The 14,856-nt window shown below is 43.8% G+C and overlaps 1 protein-coding gene across 1 annotated transcript in view; it reads right to left on the bottom strand.

Moving 5' to 3' along the window:
* LOC124253603 (huntingtin-like) overlaps window positions 1-14,486 on the bottom strand; it is a 69,842-nt gene extending 55,356 nt beyond the window's left edge. Inside the window, 8 exon segments of the mRNA XM_046687408.1 lie at window positions 284-476; window positions 589-770; window positions 994-1,277; window positions 2,420-2,559; window positions 11,573-11,693; window positions 12,674-12,757; window positions 13,064-13,168; window positions 14,357-14,486. Of these exon segments, the coding sequence (XP_046543364.1) occupies window positions 284-476; window positions 589-770; window positions 994-1,277; window positions 2,420-2,559; window positions 11,573-11,693; window positions 12,674-12,757; window positions 13,064-13,149 (1,090 nt within the window). The 5' untranslated portion in view covers window positions 13,150-13,168; window positions 14,357-14,486.
* Between the last annotated feature and the right edge of the window lie 370 nt (window positions 14,487-14,856).

Consider the following 14,856-nt stretch of genomic DNA (forward strand, 5'->3'; position numbering starts at 1 on the left):
AGAAGCAATTAGCTAGATCGGGTGGTCGGCCATGCTGACTTGATTGACACATATCATCATATCCCAATTGCCTATATTGATGCTCATGCTGTTCATGACTGGATTGTCTGGTCCAGTTTGATTATTTACAGACCAACGTAATATAGCTGGAATATTGCTGAGCATGGCATTAAACAACAAACAAACAAACAAACATATAACCTATATACCAATCTGTCAGCATCGTCACCAGGCGACCACTATATTCACTACAAAAGTGATTTGTGAAAACCGAGATACTCACTTTCTAGCCTAAAGCGTTCCCTCTCCTCAAAATCTTTTTGATAGATCAGGGTCCTCTGTATGCTGCCAGAAGCCAACAGAATTGAACGGAGCTGAGGCGGAGGTGTGCGCAGAAGTTGCTGTAGCGCCTCCAGTGCTGCCGTCACAACGTTGTGGTCAGGGTGGTTTGTGTAGAACAAAAGTAGCTGGAACATCTGTAAATGATAGAGAAACAATTGTCTAAGATGTCACACAATAACTAAATAACTACATCACTGTATGATGAAAAACAAAGTAGTAACCGATTAAGTGAAATATATACGTGACCTTGAGAATCTGATCATAGTTGACCCCCTCTTCCTTCTCCTTCTGGATGACCCCAAAGCTGCCCTTTAGCCCCTGGTCCCGCGTGTCTGACTGCACCAGTTGGGGGATGATTGTCCGCATACACAGGATCACACCCAGCAGCGTGTATACATCATGCTCCACATCCACTGGCAACACAAGCTCTGAAAGACACAAGCAGCTATAACGTCAGCTCTGCAAGACACAAACACCTGTAACACAAGCTCTGAAACGTACAAATATCGGTAACACTAGCTCAGGAATACACAGATTCCTTTAACACAAGCTCTCAATGGTATAAATACCTATATCACTAGCTCTGCATTATACAAATACCTTTAACATTAGCCACAATAACATGTAACTGTAACATGAGCACGGTCTTACCTAGCAGAATGGTGATGAGATACGAGAAGAAGGTGATTGGACAACGGGAGTATTGGCAGATGAGAGTGAGGCTGCTTGCTGCTGTACGTCGACACACGGCAGAGTTAGATTTCAGATTTGGTAGGAATGCTTTCAGTAAACCTTTAACTTCTGTGTCATTAGCAAAGCCCATTAGGCCAGGACAGATCTTCTGCATGGAAGTAGATAAAGTCTCCTGGACAGCTTCTTCATCATCACGGCGACAGATGCGTGCCAAACAAGGGAGTAAATTGACAATGTAGGGTCTGTGAAAGAGAGAAACATCATGAATTTCATTCCCCTTAACAACCCATAATTACCCCAAACATTACAAACTTTCTGAGAGTTACCTCCCTTGTAAGCTGATATTGGCATAAACAAGATAATGGAAATAACATATGAGAAAATCAGTATGGTATGAAGCTTCAGCAAGTTATATTTCATCATACATAACATAAAATATTAGACCCTACTTTAACAGTACAGTGAAACCTGTCCAAAGCGGCACCCCACAGGACAGAAATATAATGACGGTTTAGACAGGGTGCCGGATTAGACAGTGACGATCATTTTCCAATGCCATTTACACTCGTCAATCTCTTTATCTCTATAATGCCTTTGATCTTTTGTAATTGTGCAACAAATTAAAACAATGTTGATGACAGACAATAAAAACAGTTAGCCAGTGTCTCGTCTAGGTTGCCGAGAGGAGTGTATTGGATTAAGGGACCTTGATTGGACTGCTCATGCTCATGCCGGCTTAGAGCGTTTGATTCACCACGCAATCACTACTTCCTGATTATCTAGCCAGCCAAGAGGATGAATGAATTTATTGAATTATGGGACCTTGATTGGACTGCTCATACCCATGCCGGTTTAGAGAGTGTTAATTACAGTTAAAATTGCTTGTTGGGACCGGAAAGTTGTGCCAGAATACGGAATAGAGAGGTGCCGGATTAGACAATGTTTTAATGATCATAATATTGTTCTAAAATGGCTGGACTAAACTTTTATGCCGGTTTTGACAGTGTGCTGGATTAGACAGGTGCTGGTGTTGGCAGGTTTCACTGTACGATAATAACTCAGCTAATATTCTATTTGAACATGTTTTCCATTGTTACAACAACATTAAGTATTCATGGTTAAGTAACACTGCAAAACAATATCCATGCAAACTAAGGAATATTTCTGCTGATTGTCTGAGCAACTAGAAGAAAATGCAAAGAGGTTGCAGTAATAACACATTAAATGGTATATCATGGCAGCTCCCCTATGACTGAGCGTGGATTAAATGGTATATCATGGCAAACCTCTGAGGACCACAATAAAAGGTATATCATGGCAGCCTATGACTGACTGGATAAGAAAACCTCTGAATAACAGATAAGATCCCAAACACACAATCTACCTGCACTTCTGTGGCCTGATTAAATGGCACATGTCAGCAAACCTCCAAAGTGCTCCCCTAAGACTACGTGAGGGACCACACTTCTTAATTTCCTTGTACAGCTCCACCTGCAGACGACCAAGGTTTGTCTCCAACAGAGTCTGAAAACCCAACAAACATTTCACAGATGCACAAAAAACCCAACTTGATTCTTCTTTTTTATTTCACTTATCCTGTTTTTCACACAGATAAACAAATATAATAATCTGTAAATCAGTAGTTAAAATTGGAAAGTTTAAATATAAATCATATATTTATATACTTATCCTATCTCATGGTATGCACTTCTCTCTCTTGATTCGATACTGAGTGGAACGATGTAAACTTTCCCCCTTGGCCTCTCTTGTCCATCCGGCCCAAGCACTCCATGCTACCCTCATTATAAGACAGCTTCCTAGTTGTCATGCAAAGCATGCGGCATGCACCACTAGCTACCCACGTGACTACCTTTGAATCATCATTCTCATTCTTGGAGCCACTGGAATATCAATCTTGGAGAATCTGCATAGCGGGGAGGATGGGCAAGAATCCGTCGCATGAGATAGGATAAGTATATAAATATACAATTTATATTTAAAATTTCCAAATTTTTAAACTTATCCTATCTCACGGTATGCACTTATCCCACGGTCGGACGGTGGACGCAGATACCCTGTGTCTTGTCAGTGCAAACAGTAGAACTGTGTAGACTGGAAACAACTGTAGATAGCAATGCACAAGGGAGGCCTGTTACGACTAGCGCCCAACTCCTATGCTTGTGACGAGTTCCTCTGAACTCCTTGGCTTACTAAGCACAACGTCTCCCAGGGAGTAGAGGTCAGGAAACGTGAAATGTCGAACCCTTCCACATCGTGATACAGAATCGAGCTCCAGATTCGGCCAACCACCAAGGTGGTAGTATCTCCGTGTATTAGTATAAAACTCAGTGAAGTAGTTCTAACCCATAAGCAATCAAAACATAAGGCAGACATCAAGTTCATACTTATATTCAAGAAAATACAGGAGAGCAGCAACCGCTTGGGACCGTTCCCTATCTGCTTTGGTGGGCCGTAAACAGCTGTTGTGCGAAAACAAGGGGTCCGAACTGGTACAGGCCTTGGACATTCTTGACTGAGAGGTCCCGAAGGTAGTGCGAGGAGAAGACCGAGTCGGATCACCAGAAGCATCCTTCCATAATGGCGTGGAGAGAGCAGTTACTCTGCAGAGCCATTGTAGATGCTAACGCCTGTGTCTCATGTGGATTGGAAGTTGTCGGGGCCAGTAACCCAGCGAAGGTGAAAGCCCGTAGGATGGTGGCTCTCATCCAGAAGGATAATGTGGTGCAAGACACTTCCGCCCTGGATGTTGAGGACAACGGAATGAAGAGGCACTTGCGGAGAAGGCGGCGATCTTTGTAAGGAGCAAGAAAAATCTTCAAAGCCCTAACAGGGCAAAGCTGCAGGTCTTCATTGTCATGCGGCCCGAGGATCGTGGACAACGGTGGGATGGTAAAAGTACGATCGGGTTGTCCCGGCAACTGAATCTTCACTACAAAATCCCAACAGAGACCGAGGAAGACTTTGCCATGCTTCTTCCGTTCGAACTGGACTCTGTTTAACGTCCAAAGCATGGAGTTCAGAAATCCGAGCAGCTGTAGCCAAGGCCACAAGGAAGAAGGTCTTGAAGGAGATCTTCTCAAAGTCCTTCTGAGCTAGGGGTTCATAGTCCGCTGAGGCCAAATGACGCAGCACCACAGATAAATCCCATGCAGGAGGTCTAAACTTCTTAGACTGATCGGCCAACTTGAAGGACCTGAGCAAATACTGAAGCTCAGGAACCGTCGAGACCTTAGAGCCTGTGGTGGTAGCCAGGACCGAGTTGATCGCAGCAAGATAAGTGGCCAAAGTGGAACCCTTGAGCTTCTTAGATGACCGCAAATGCTGAAGAAACTCAGCGACGATTTGAGGCTAAGTAGAAACGGGAGATGTAATGCCTCTGGACGTGCAATATCTCTCAAAACATTTCCACTTCTCATCATAAAGTGAGCGGGTGGAAGTCCGATGAGCAAAAGTGATGGCCATAGCCACTCTCTGAGAATGCACCTTGGCGATTAAGGACTTCTGCAGATGCGCCAAACGTGCAGAGACAGGGTGCGAAGGGATACATGACACCGATCCGAGTGAGGGTGTAACAGTAGGTCATCCCGATCAGGAAGAAGAACTGGGTTTAGGTCTGCGAGCTGTGCGAGATCGACAAAGCAATTCCTGACTGGCCATTAAGGCGCGACCAAAAGAAGTAGAATCTGCCTGGTCGCCCAGAGTTTCTGGGTGACTCTGGGTAGAAGAGCCGGAGGGGGCAAGGCATAAGCGTTGAGCCCCTCCCACGAAATCGCCAGAGCGTCGAGATCCCACGCTAGATGGTTAAACAGCGTGGGAAATAGGTCGACTTGGGGCCTTGATAACAGGAAGACCAGTTCCCGAAAGATCTGTGGGTTCAATTGCCACTCCGTGGGAGACGGCCGATCGGTGCAGGACAGCGCATCTGTGATGACATTCCTGACTCTGATGGTGAGGGAGTCGATCAGATGGAAGAACCGAAACGACAACTGAAGAAGGTTCGCCGAACCTGTCGACCGAGATGGTTGATGTACCAGACGACCGTGGAGTTGTCTGTCTGAATCAGCAGGGAGGACCCCCGAAGTTCCGTCGCCCAACGTCGAATGGTGAGAAAAACCGCAAAGAACTCGAGTTTGTTGATGTGCAAGTCCCGTTTTGTGGACGACCACAGCCCGGCTGTCTGATGATGAAGAAAGTGAGCCCTCCAACCTTTGAGCGATGACTCGACGAACAAGTGGTGCGTTGGAATGAACTGCATCAAACTCCGGCGCAAATGTTCTGTTCTAGTGAGTGAGTTTAGTTTTACGCCGCTTTTAGCAATATTCCAGCAATATCACAGTGGGGAACACCAGAAATGGGCTTAACACACTGTACCCATGTGGGGAATCGAACCCGGGTCTTCGGCGTGACGTGCGAGGACGTCGGGAAGAAGTGCCACGGGAGGACCTGCTACCTCTAGCTCAGGACGAATGCCCACGAAAACCCTGACGCAGTTCCAGATGAGACGGCACGAACCGTGGAGGCCTTCTCTGTATCATGGAAACTTGCAGATGAGATTTATGGAGTTTCAATAATTCCACCGAAACTTGAAATTGAGTGTCCAGATCCACCTTCGCCGAAACTTCCCCAATCATGCCATTAAACAAAGATTCTGCAGACCACGGTTGACGGAAGAGTTCAGCCTTAAACCTGTCATCCCATGAAGACAAATTGAGCGGGGCATGACGTCAAACTGCCAGGAGATAACCAAGGAAATGAGACAACTGGTCAAGTACGATCTGAAATTGATCCAGTATAAGGGACATACAGCCCCTGATGTAAGCATCTGGATCGATGAAAGAGTTCTCCACTGATGCCGCAACCGCGTCCACCGCAGAGATGATGCAATTGATCGATGGTAAGGAGCGACGAATAGCTGTGTCCATGTGAGACAGTTCTCTGTCCTCAACTAGAAAGGCTGGTTGTCAGTAATAATCGGTCTGAATGAAGCATTGTAAAATATTCTTGCACACCCCAATTGTGTTGTCATACACAAATAGGTTACTGTAGCGTTGATAACTTCACCGCGGCGTTGATTTTAGAGTCGAAACATAAATCAAATTGAATGTTAATCTAATAACTTTTGGGACGGATGCGATGTCTCGATGAGGAACTGCGATGATGCCAATCTTAGGCTGGCGTCGACTGTCAGTATGTTCGCTTAATCTCTTGTAAACTGTGCAGGCACGATGTCGAATGGGGAAAATCTGAATGTAGCTGCATTCGTGCAAAGTTGACAACATCTTCTTCATGCAGGTTAACTTTGCGTAGCCAGTCTGGCATCTACGAACATTGCATTCACGACTGCATGCATGATGGAGATTCATCTTTGGTGCTTTCTCGAACGTTGTCTGACATTGTTGTAACTTGCTTCATTAACACACCTGGGACAAAGTTCTGCGATGTGGGCTGAACTTGATAACATGCAGTGTACGCGTTCATGAACGCTGAGGCGTTGTCTTCATCCCTGATGACAGACGTCTGCGTTGCCGGTGGTTGATCATCAAACAGCTGGGCAGCTGTCGTAACTGCAGGGGAAGATCGTCTCGACGATGAAATAGTATGTGTGAACGTAATCGTTGGTCTTAAAATCTAGGTGAACGTCTACTCCGCCGGAAGGTACGATGTCTTCCTTAACAGATCTGAACTCCGGTTCGATGGGCGGGATCGTGAGAGAGTCGAAATCCTCATTCAACATCTTGTACGTGAGTACTTCATTCGACTCTTTGGATGGAGACGCTAAGTCCCGACCACTTGCGATCCAGGATGTAACTTCCGAATCCGAAAGGATGCCTTCACTTTCTTCATCTGTTCTATGAGTCGATTCTCGCTCTGATGAACTGTGTCTTCGATAGTGCATTCGTGAATGCTCCCTTCGTGAAGGTTCCTTCCGCAAACCTTCCTTTCGCGAATCTTCCTCCTGTTGATCTGAGGGTTGGCGAACCCTGTAGCTGTCTGCGTTGCTGATATTTCTCTGTGTTGTTGTCGGTTTGCTGACGTGACTTCATAGTCTCTTGTAGACTCAGGGACATTCGCTGAACCTCTTGTAGACTCAGGGACGTTTGCCGAACCTCTTCTTCTTCCAAGACGACTGGGTCTGCCGAACATCTACGTTCGCTGACGTTGTCTTCGGCCGTAGGCTTGTGGGACGAGGCTGAATGTCTCAGGAACAGGTTCTCGCCGGGCTGTCATCGTAGGGTTCTGCCGTGCAGCTCTCTCTTGGGCGAACCTCTGCTCCATCCGCGCCATTATCTGAGTTGCAAACTGCATCATGAAGTCATCGGGGTCGAAGTTCTGCGTTGTAGACCGGAACTAATGCTGAGTAGATGAAGCGTTCGAGAACGCTGAGGCGTATTCTGCATCTACTTGCAGCTGCGATGATTCTATGTTGATGTCTCTGCGATGTCTCTGTTGACAGACGTCTGTGGAGGCTGGTCGTCAAACAGCTGAACAGCTGTCATGGTTGCAGGGGACGATTGTGTCGTCGTGGAGGTAGACTGCGTCGTCACTCTAGTACATCTTACTGTTACTACAGACAGTAGCGTCGGAGAGTCAGCATATACGTCTGCTTCGTCAGGAGGCACAATGTCTTCATTAAACAACCTCTGATGTGTTGTCTTACTGGAACGAGTTGACTTCAACGAGGTTCTCGATGAAGACGATTCTTCTGCGCCGCAGACGATGAAGACCTCTCCTCTTACTCGACTCAGTCCCGACCAGTAACAGACAACTGCCCCTGTAACGTACTCGGGAAACACCTGAATTTCAGCAGTAGTTAACAACATACGGTTACCGGTATTATCACCAGTGACTGGAGATGAATTCCTCTCCTGGTCTATCACCCGTCTATAGATATAAGATAAATAATTAAATTGCAAATCTGATAATTTAATACAGTATCTGCAACGAAAGCTGGAAGAACATGGATTAATGCATGACGGGCATTTGGGGAGAAGACTCAGCCACTGAATTTTGGCATACCATGAAAACTAAATATAACCAAAAACATACACAACTTCATTTTGAATACAGGATCTAAATATTAAAGGATATGGTGCCATATACGGGTCTCCAGTGATCGCCCAACCATCCGCTTGGGCGATAAAGGAGAGAGTGACAAGCATGGCAGGTCACATGACTGTTTGCGCGGGAAAAGGGAGGCAACTCGTGGGTGAGAGAACTTTTACGTCCTCTTCAAGGAACTACAAGGGATTCTAAGTGTTCCACTACCATTCGCATGGAAGGAAGAGAAAGCAAATAAGCATGAGTCAGGATAAGGAAAAATCTTGAGGTTCATCGACAAAATCCAAATTTCCCTCTGGGGAATCCACAACCAAATGTGCTGGAGACGTAGGATCAGGTGGAACACCAGGACTAGGTGCTGTAACAGATGGTCTGAGTGGAGGAGCATTCCCCGTAGAGAGAGCAGCCTGTTGTTAGTTCCAAGCAGTAGTAAGAGCACTTAACATCGCAGCCAGATCTGGGGGAGGGGTAGTTTCCTTCGCAGGAGTCCAGGAATCTGGTACATTCCGAGTAGAGAGACGCAAGGAGGCAGGAGTCCCGTCAGAAGTCTTAGCACACTGAGATCGAAGCTCGGAACCCCGTTGATTAGATCGACGATCCGTAGAACCATATCTGTGTCTGGAGGGGGAAGAACCAGGAGAGGATGCACAAATGGAGACCCGCTGAGGAGAACGGGAGCGAGGGGGGGAGATATTGCAACGATAACGGCGATCCCTGGATCTTGAACGATAGGCAGAAGTCAACCGTGTAGGAGATCTAGGTTGACGGGTCGAGTACGCAGAACCGGAAGTCCCATGATGACGAGAAAACGAAGTCCGAGGAGGTGACCTGGAGCGAAAAAACGATCTCACGAAGCAGAGGGAGGTGTGTGCTATTTGAATGCGAACGAATCGAAGAGTGGCATCTCGGCGGTGAAGTAGATCTACCAGGTCTATCCGGTGCACAAATCCGAATAATAATAGGAGATTGATCCAGATGACTCGGTGAAAGCCGCATTCATGCTGAGGAGACGTGACTGTAGGATCCAACAGAGTTCGGGGAAGTACTCAGATGATCCGGAGAGAGGCATTCCGTTGGATACCGCTTGAAAGAAGGCCGTTTCGGTGAAAGTCAATTCACCACATGCCGTCTCGGTGAAGTCTTCCGTTTCAGCGAACGTTGTTTCGACGTGTACGATTAGGTGAAGTCTGTTTAGCAGATGATCGATCCGGAGAATGCTGAAACTTAGACTGGTGTTTCGATGAAGACCGGTTCGGCGAAAGCTGTTTCATAGAGAGCCAGTCTAATTCTGGGGAAGGTGGACAGTCCGGCGAAAGTCGAGGTGTCGGGGAGCGGACAGGCGAAGCGTGATCCGGCGAACTGTGATTCGATCTGGCAGGCTTCAGTGAAGCAGAAGATCGAGATAGCTGGACGCAAGAAACACTTCTTTTCGCCGAATGGGAAGGAGATGGCAAAGTAACCACTGACAGACGTTGAGGCGAGGTAGATTGGTTCCTCTCACTACTGGATGAACGACGAGACTCTGCGCAGTCAGGCGTAGAGATCAGCTGATTCTTGTCCGAAACAGATAAGCCAGGCTGCCCGAGATAATTGGTCCGGAGAACGAGACACAGAGAGCGTAGTTCGAAGGTCCCGCTGTGTAGAGATATCCTGAGGGGTGGAAGCAGTCTCGACAACCACTACCCGGGACGTGGTCGAAGACGAAGGACTCGGGCTGGAATGTTCAGAGCCCAACAAATTCCGAAGGTCTTCCGATAAGTAAGAATCTGACGACGCTCTCATGAAATCCTCTTCATTCGAGGGAGGGGACTGTGACCGCCGAGCAGACAAAGTAGGACGCTAAAACTTTCCTTTCTTGGAGGGACTGGGTTCGTCAAGTGAAGCGGCATAACGAGCTCTGTCAGCAACACGACGAGCGTAAGCCCGAGTGTAGTCACCAAATGCCTCGAAGGTAAGATCCTTGCATTTATCGCAATGAGAGTCCCATTTACACTGTCCCATACAGACAACACAATACGCATGTGGACCACTCGCAGAGAACACTTTATTACACTGGGAGCATTTTATCCTCTTTTTTTGGGTTGGTCAGCTTTCCCCATGTTGTAGACTAAGTTGAAAACATTGAGCAAAGCAAAATACGTTCACACTCAAGTGCGACAAGAAAGAGAATGATGATTCGGAGATAGTCACATGGGGAGCTAGTGGTGCATGCCGCATGCTTTGCATGACAACTAGGAAGCTGTCTTATAATGAGGGTAGCATGGAGTGCTTGGGCGGATGGACAAGAGAGGCCAAGGGAAAAAAGTTTACATCGTTCCACTCAGTGTCGAATCAAGAGAGAGAAGTGCATACCATTAGATAAGATAAGTTTAAAAATACATGTTTGAATACCAGTAATCATTTATCTGCAATTTATTGGTATTGAACAGAAGCTATTTGGGTGTGTGTGTGCGTGCGTGCGCGTGGTTTTACGCTGCGACCATGTGGGGAACTGAACCTGGGTCGTTGGCGTGATGAGCGAACGCTTTAACCACTAGTCTACCCCACTGTCCCTTTATTTGAAAGAAGTGACAGTGTACCACAATATAAATAACACTGTATTATCATTACCATAACACATCTGCCTTAAACCTGTGTTACGGTTAAATAATTGCCGTGACAAAAAGGTTTAAGAATCCCCTTTGAACCAGCAAAATATAACACAGACAAGTCTAAAATATTCAATAATATATTGAGCAAACAATGAGCAAGCTACAATGAATCACAATACAGATTTCTAATACAATGCAATTGAGTCACAAATCTAAAGTTATGGGTCACATATATAAAATATTAACTCACCAGAGTCTTGGTCTGACTGACTGTCTGAGTTTGGTTTTACGCCGCTTTCAGCAATATTCCAGCAACATCACGGCGGCCAGAGTCTTGGTAATCACAGTGAGATCAGATATCATAAATGGAGCTTGTTTACAAATGAAAGCAGTCAGGCACAAAGTGTCAAGGTCAGACGATGGCGATGTGACGAAGGCAAACAACGATGGGCAACTCCAGTGAAAGATCCATGTAATTCCGTATGTTAGTCCGTGTGTCAGTCCTTGCGTGTCACACAACACAACAGCCAGCCCTTATATATACTGACACAGATTCTCGAACTTTCCAGCAGAGCATGGCTGTATCATTAACCACTTAGATCTTTCCCGAAACATGTTGAACATACGACATGGCGATGTCAATACATAAACATCCGGTCAAGGGAGGTAACTCTGGAGCGCTATCATAAAGGCGTGCCACTAAAATACTGTTGCCACTGAACATATATGACTTGAAATGTGACCCACAACCAACACTCAAAACATCGTGACTCATAATTATTATCACCTAACCAATGTTATTACAAATTACAAAAAACACACTCTCGTAACACCTGCCATACAAGCCATCAGTTACTTGCACATACCTTTATTGTCCGATTTAAGCACTCATCTGCCACCATTCGTATATCAGACTCCTGATCATCACACAGGGTTAGGAATGCTTCCATTGCTATGCCCAGGAACTTGGGGAAGTCCGCAATAGACCTGACACAGTAAGAACAGCTTATTATACTCAATACTCCAGCAAACGTCACTGACAGTATTTACTTTCCCTATGAATAATCTATGAAATGAAATTGTTAACAACTTATTTTAAGATAAATACATAATCCCATGTTTAGAAACTACACAATATGCATTCTAGAGACTGATAAATTGTCTTCAATAAATAATTATGATGCAAATATATGTAGCCTATTTTGGCAGTCAGATGAGTCTTAGAAATTTGACTTCAGTAAACCACACTTCTGCAGTTCTGTGTATGTAGTTAGTTCCACTTGATCTAGACAAAAAATGTAGGATTTGTACTCATGTGGGGATGAGATCTTCGGCGTGCTGAGCGAACACTAGCCACAAGGCTACCCCACCGCCCCTTAATGCTACAACTTGTTCAGCTTGACCTGAGCTACTATACATATGCATGACCCAGGAGGTCAAATGGCACAAACGGCAGGTCGAGTTAACTTCATCAAATAGGGGAGCAGAGAATGTTATTGATGTTGCATTTGTGCGAAGCACGCATACATGGATTCGTTACAGAACATGCCCCGGAAAACAACACTTTTGTAAATAAAGCTAGGACACTGCTGACGATTTTTCGACACTGAGATGTCAAACGGCGATATGTTCGGACATGTTGACAAACAACTGACAAAGGTGCACCCCCTTCACAATAATAGACCCCACCAGTTGTGACACGGTCACGCAATGCATTAGTATTCACTTGATCAGGTCAAGCTGAACAAGGTGTAGTAGTAACAGAGGACTACAATTGTTGGATTTTTACTTGTCCTCAACACAAGATATGGGGACTAGAGAGCTGTATGACGTGTGTCTTTCCTGTACAAACCCTATGTAACCATAGTAACCAGTGAACACATTAATGTCAGCCAGGTATATCATTATTTTTCTTTGTTAATAAGCATTTAGTTTTAGTTTGAAGAAAGGTAACATATCGGTTTTACCTCATATTGGGAGCACATATACAATCAGCTACAATGTTGCAGTTGACCATCTTGTCTTTCTTGCTTGGTGGCTGGTCTTTTTTTCTGTGAGGAAATATTAAAGTGGTTAAAATTGAAAATTCACATGAAACATAATACAACAAACTGATAATACTAAACCCATTGCAGGCAAAATGACCCAAATTAATCATCTCCTACCAAATAAAGACATTTAAAAAATTACATATAAACAAGCATTACTAAAATTCCTATCAGTAGATAATAATCACCCATGATTGTGGAATAGTTTCACTCTCATTTCAAACTAAAGTGTCTGTGTCTTGTAACTGCATTTCCAGATTAATATGGAGTCAGTTCAGTCATTTAAAGAATGTTAATGACAAAACTTACTTAGTTGTTTCTTCGGTGCCCAGGCCACCAGGCTGAAAGACTTTCAGGCCCTCAAAGGCCTTGATGAGCTTCTCAATGGTGGCCATTGTTAAATGATACTCATCGCTGAAAAGAAAACAAATTAATAACCTATTGATTTTATTGTTCCTGTTGGAAGTTATATTGCATTTACTGATAGGTGTTTAGCCACAGTTATCACAAATCTGATTCTGAAATGACTTCAATATGCACAGTCACATATACATGTATGTCATTATTATCAGAAATTATTCTTCAGTCCTTTTCAATATGGAACATTTAATATACTTTTTTTAATGATCATGTTTACAAGTTGTTTAATGACACATCCCAGACATGTTTCTATGGGTATTAAATAAGCTAATAATTGGTCAACATTTGAGCTTTATGATATCAAATTTTTGGTGTTCTATGTTCATATGGTGAAACAAATTCATGATACTTCCGACAATTTCACTCAAGAGTATCATGATATGTACTATATTGTAAATGTCTTTTTGAGCCACTTAACATCAATTCATGACATGCAGATGAAATATACATATTATATGAATAAAGATATAGAGAAAAAGATATGGGGCCAGCATATTTTTAAAGATCAGTGAAAAGCACAAATCAATCAGAGGGTGTTGTAAAGAATAAAAAAGGAAGTTGTTATCCATAAAACGTGTCATGCATTCAAAGTTTTGTCCTACAAAAACAATCAAGATATCCAACCATTTATATCCTTTAGGCTGAATAAGTATTCGAGCAGAGTTTACCATGAACTTCATGATACAGGTTGTCAGCCATGCACATGTATAAACTTGATTGCAACCGTAGTGTCATCTGTATCTTTGAAAGCAGTAGGTTTGTTTCTGATTTAGATATTCTACATCTTCATGCTGGTGATAGGCTATTAATACTAACATTTATTTACAAAACTAGTTATAGAAGTCTTTGTCAGTCACGCAGAAAGTTGCTGTGAGTAGTGAAATGGTAATACTATAACTGTAATTATCATGGCATATTATGAAATGCATAATTTCAATCTTTGGTTATATTGAGATATTTTGTAAATGACACTTTCCTCGTGATACTGCTAAGATTGCTGTACTTGCTTTAATCAGTGGTTTAGGCGCGTGACATATGACATAGAATCGGCATCGTAATAAAAAAATAACGTCGAGTAGACCAAAATTAGCAATCATAAATATGACATTTGTGGGGGTTAGTGACGCAACTGCCGTTTACTCAGAGCCTCCATTTGCTACTCATAACATCGGTGACACTTACATTTACTCAAAGAACGTTTCAAATTCTTCTGATTAATGCACGTGATTACGAGAAGAATGCGGGTTTCATATGACATCTTTTCCTCGTCGTGTCATATATTTTGGGAAACACCTTCGTCTAGCAGCCGCCATTGCTGCTTAGAGGAAGTCACGTGAGCTCTAATCCTTAGCTTCGCATTAATCGATAAGTAATAATAAGATCGCCATCATTGTGTTTGTTTAACTAAATAAAACATTATACCGAAGCCTCTATCAGCCAATTGTCAATTTACGTCGTAAATTATTATTTCATTGGACTCGTATAGAAGTACACTTTACTTGTCTTTGTACCTGCAGTAGTAGTTTCTATATAACCAATAACATACGTTGATCTGAATTGTGTTTGGCATATTTCCTTATTTTTAATATTCATGCATATCACTCTAAAACAACAAACTAAAATAATATAGTATATATTCATTTAAGTTTACAGAGTATCTCGGGATATTAGGGAATTCCACC

Source organism: Haliotis rubra, unplaced genomic scaffold (genome assembly GCF_003918875.1).
Source record: "Haliotis rubra isolate DU_JTF1 unplaced genomic scaffold, ASM391887v1 Scf546, whole genome shotgun sequence".
NCBI lineage: Eukaryota > Metazoa > Mollusca > Gastropoda > Lepetellida > Haliotidae > Haliotis > Haliotis rubra.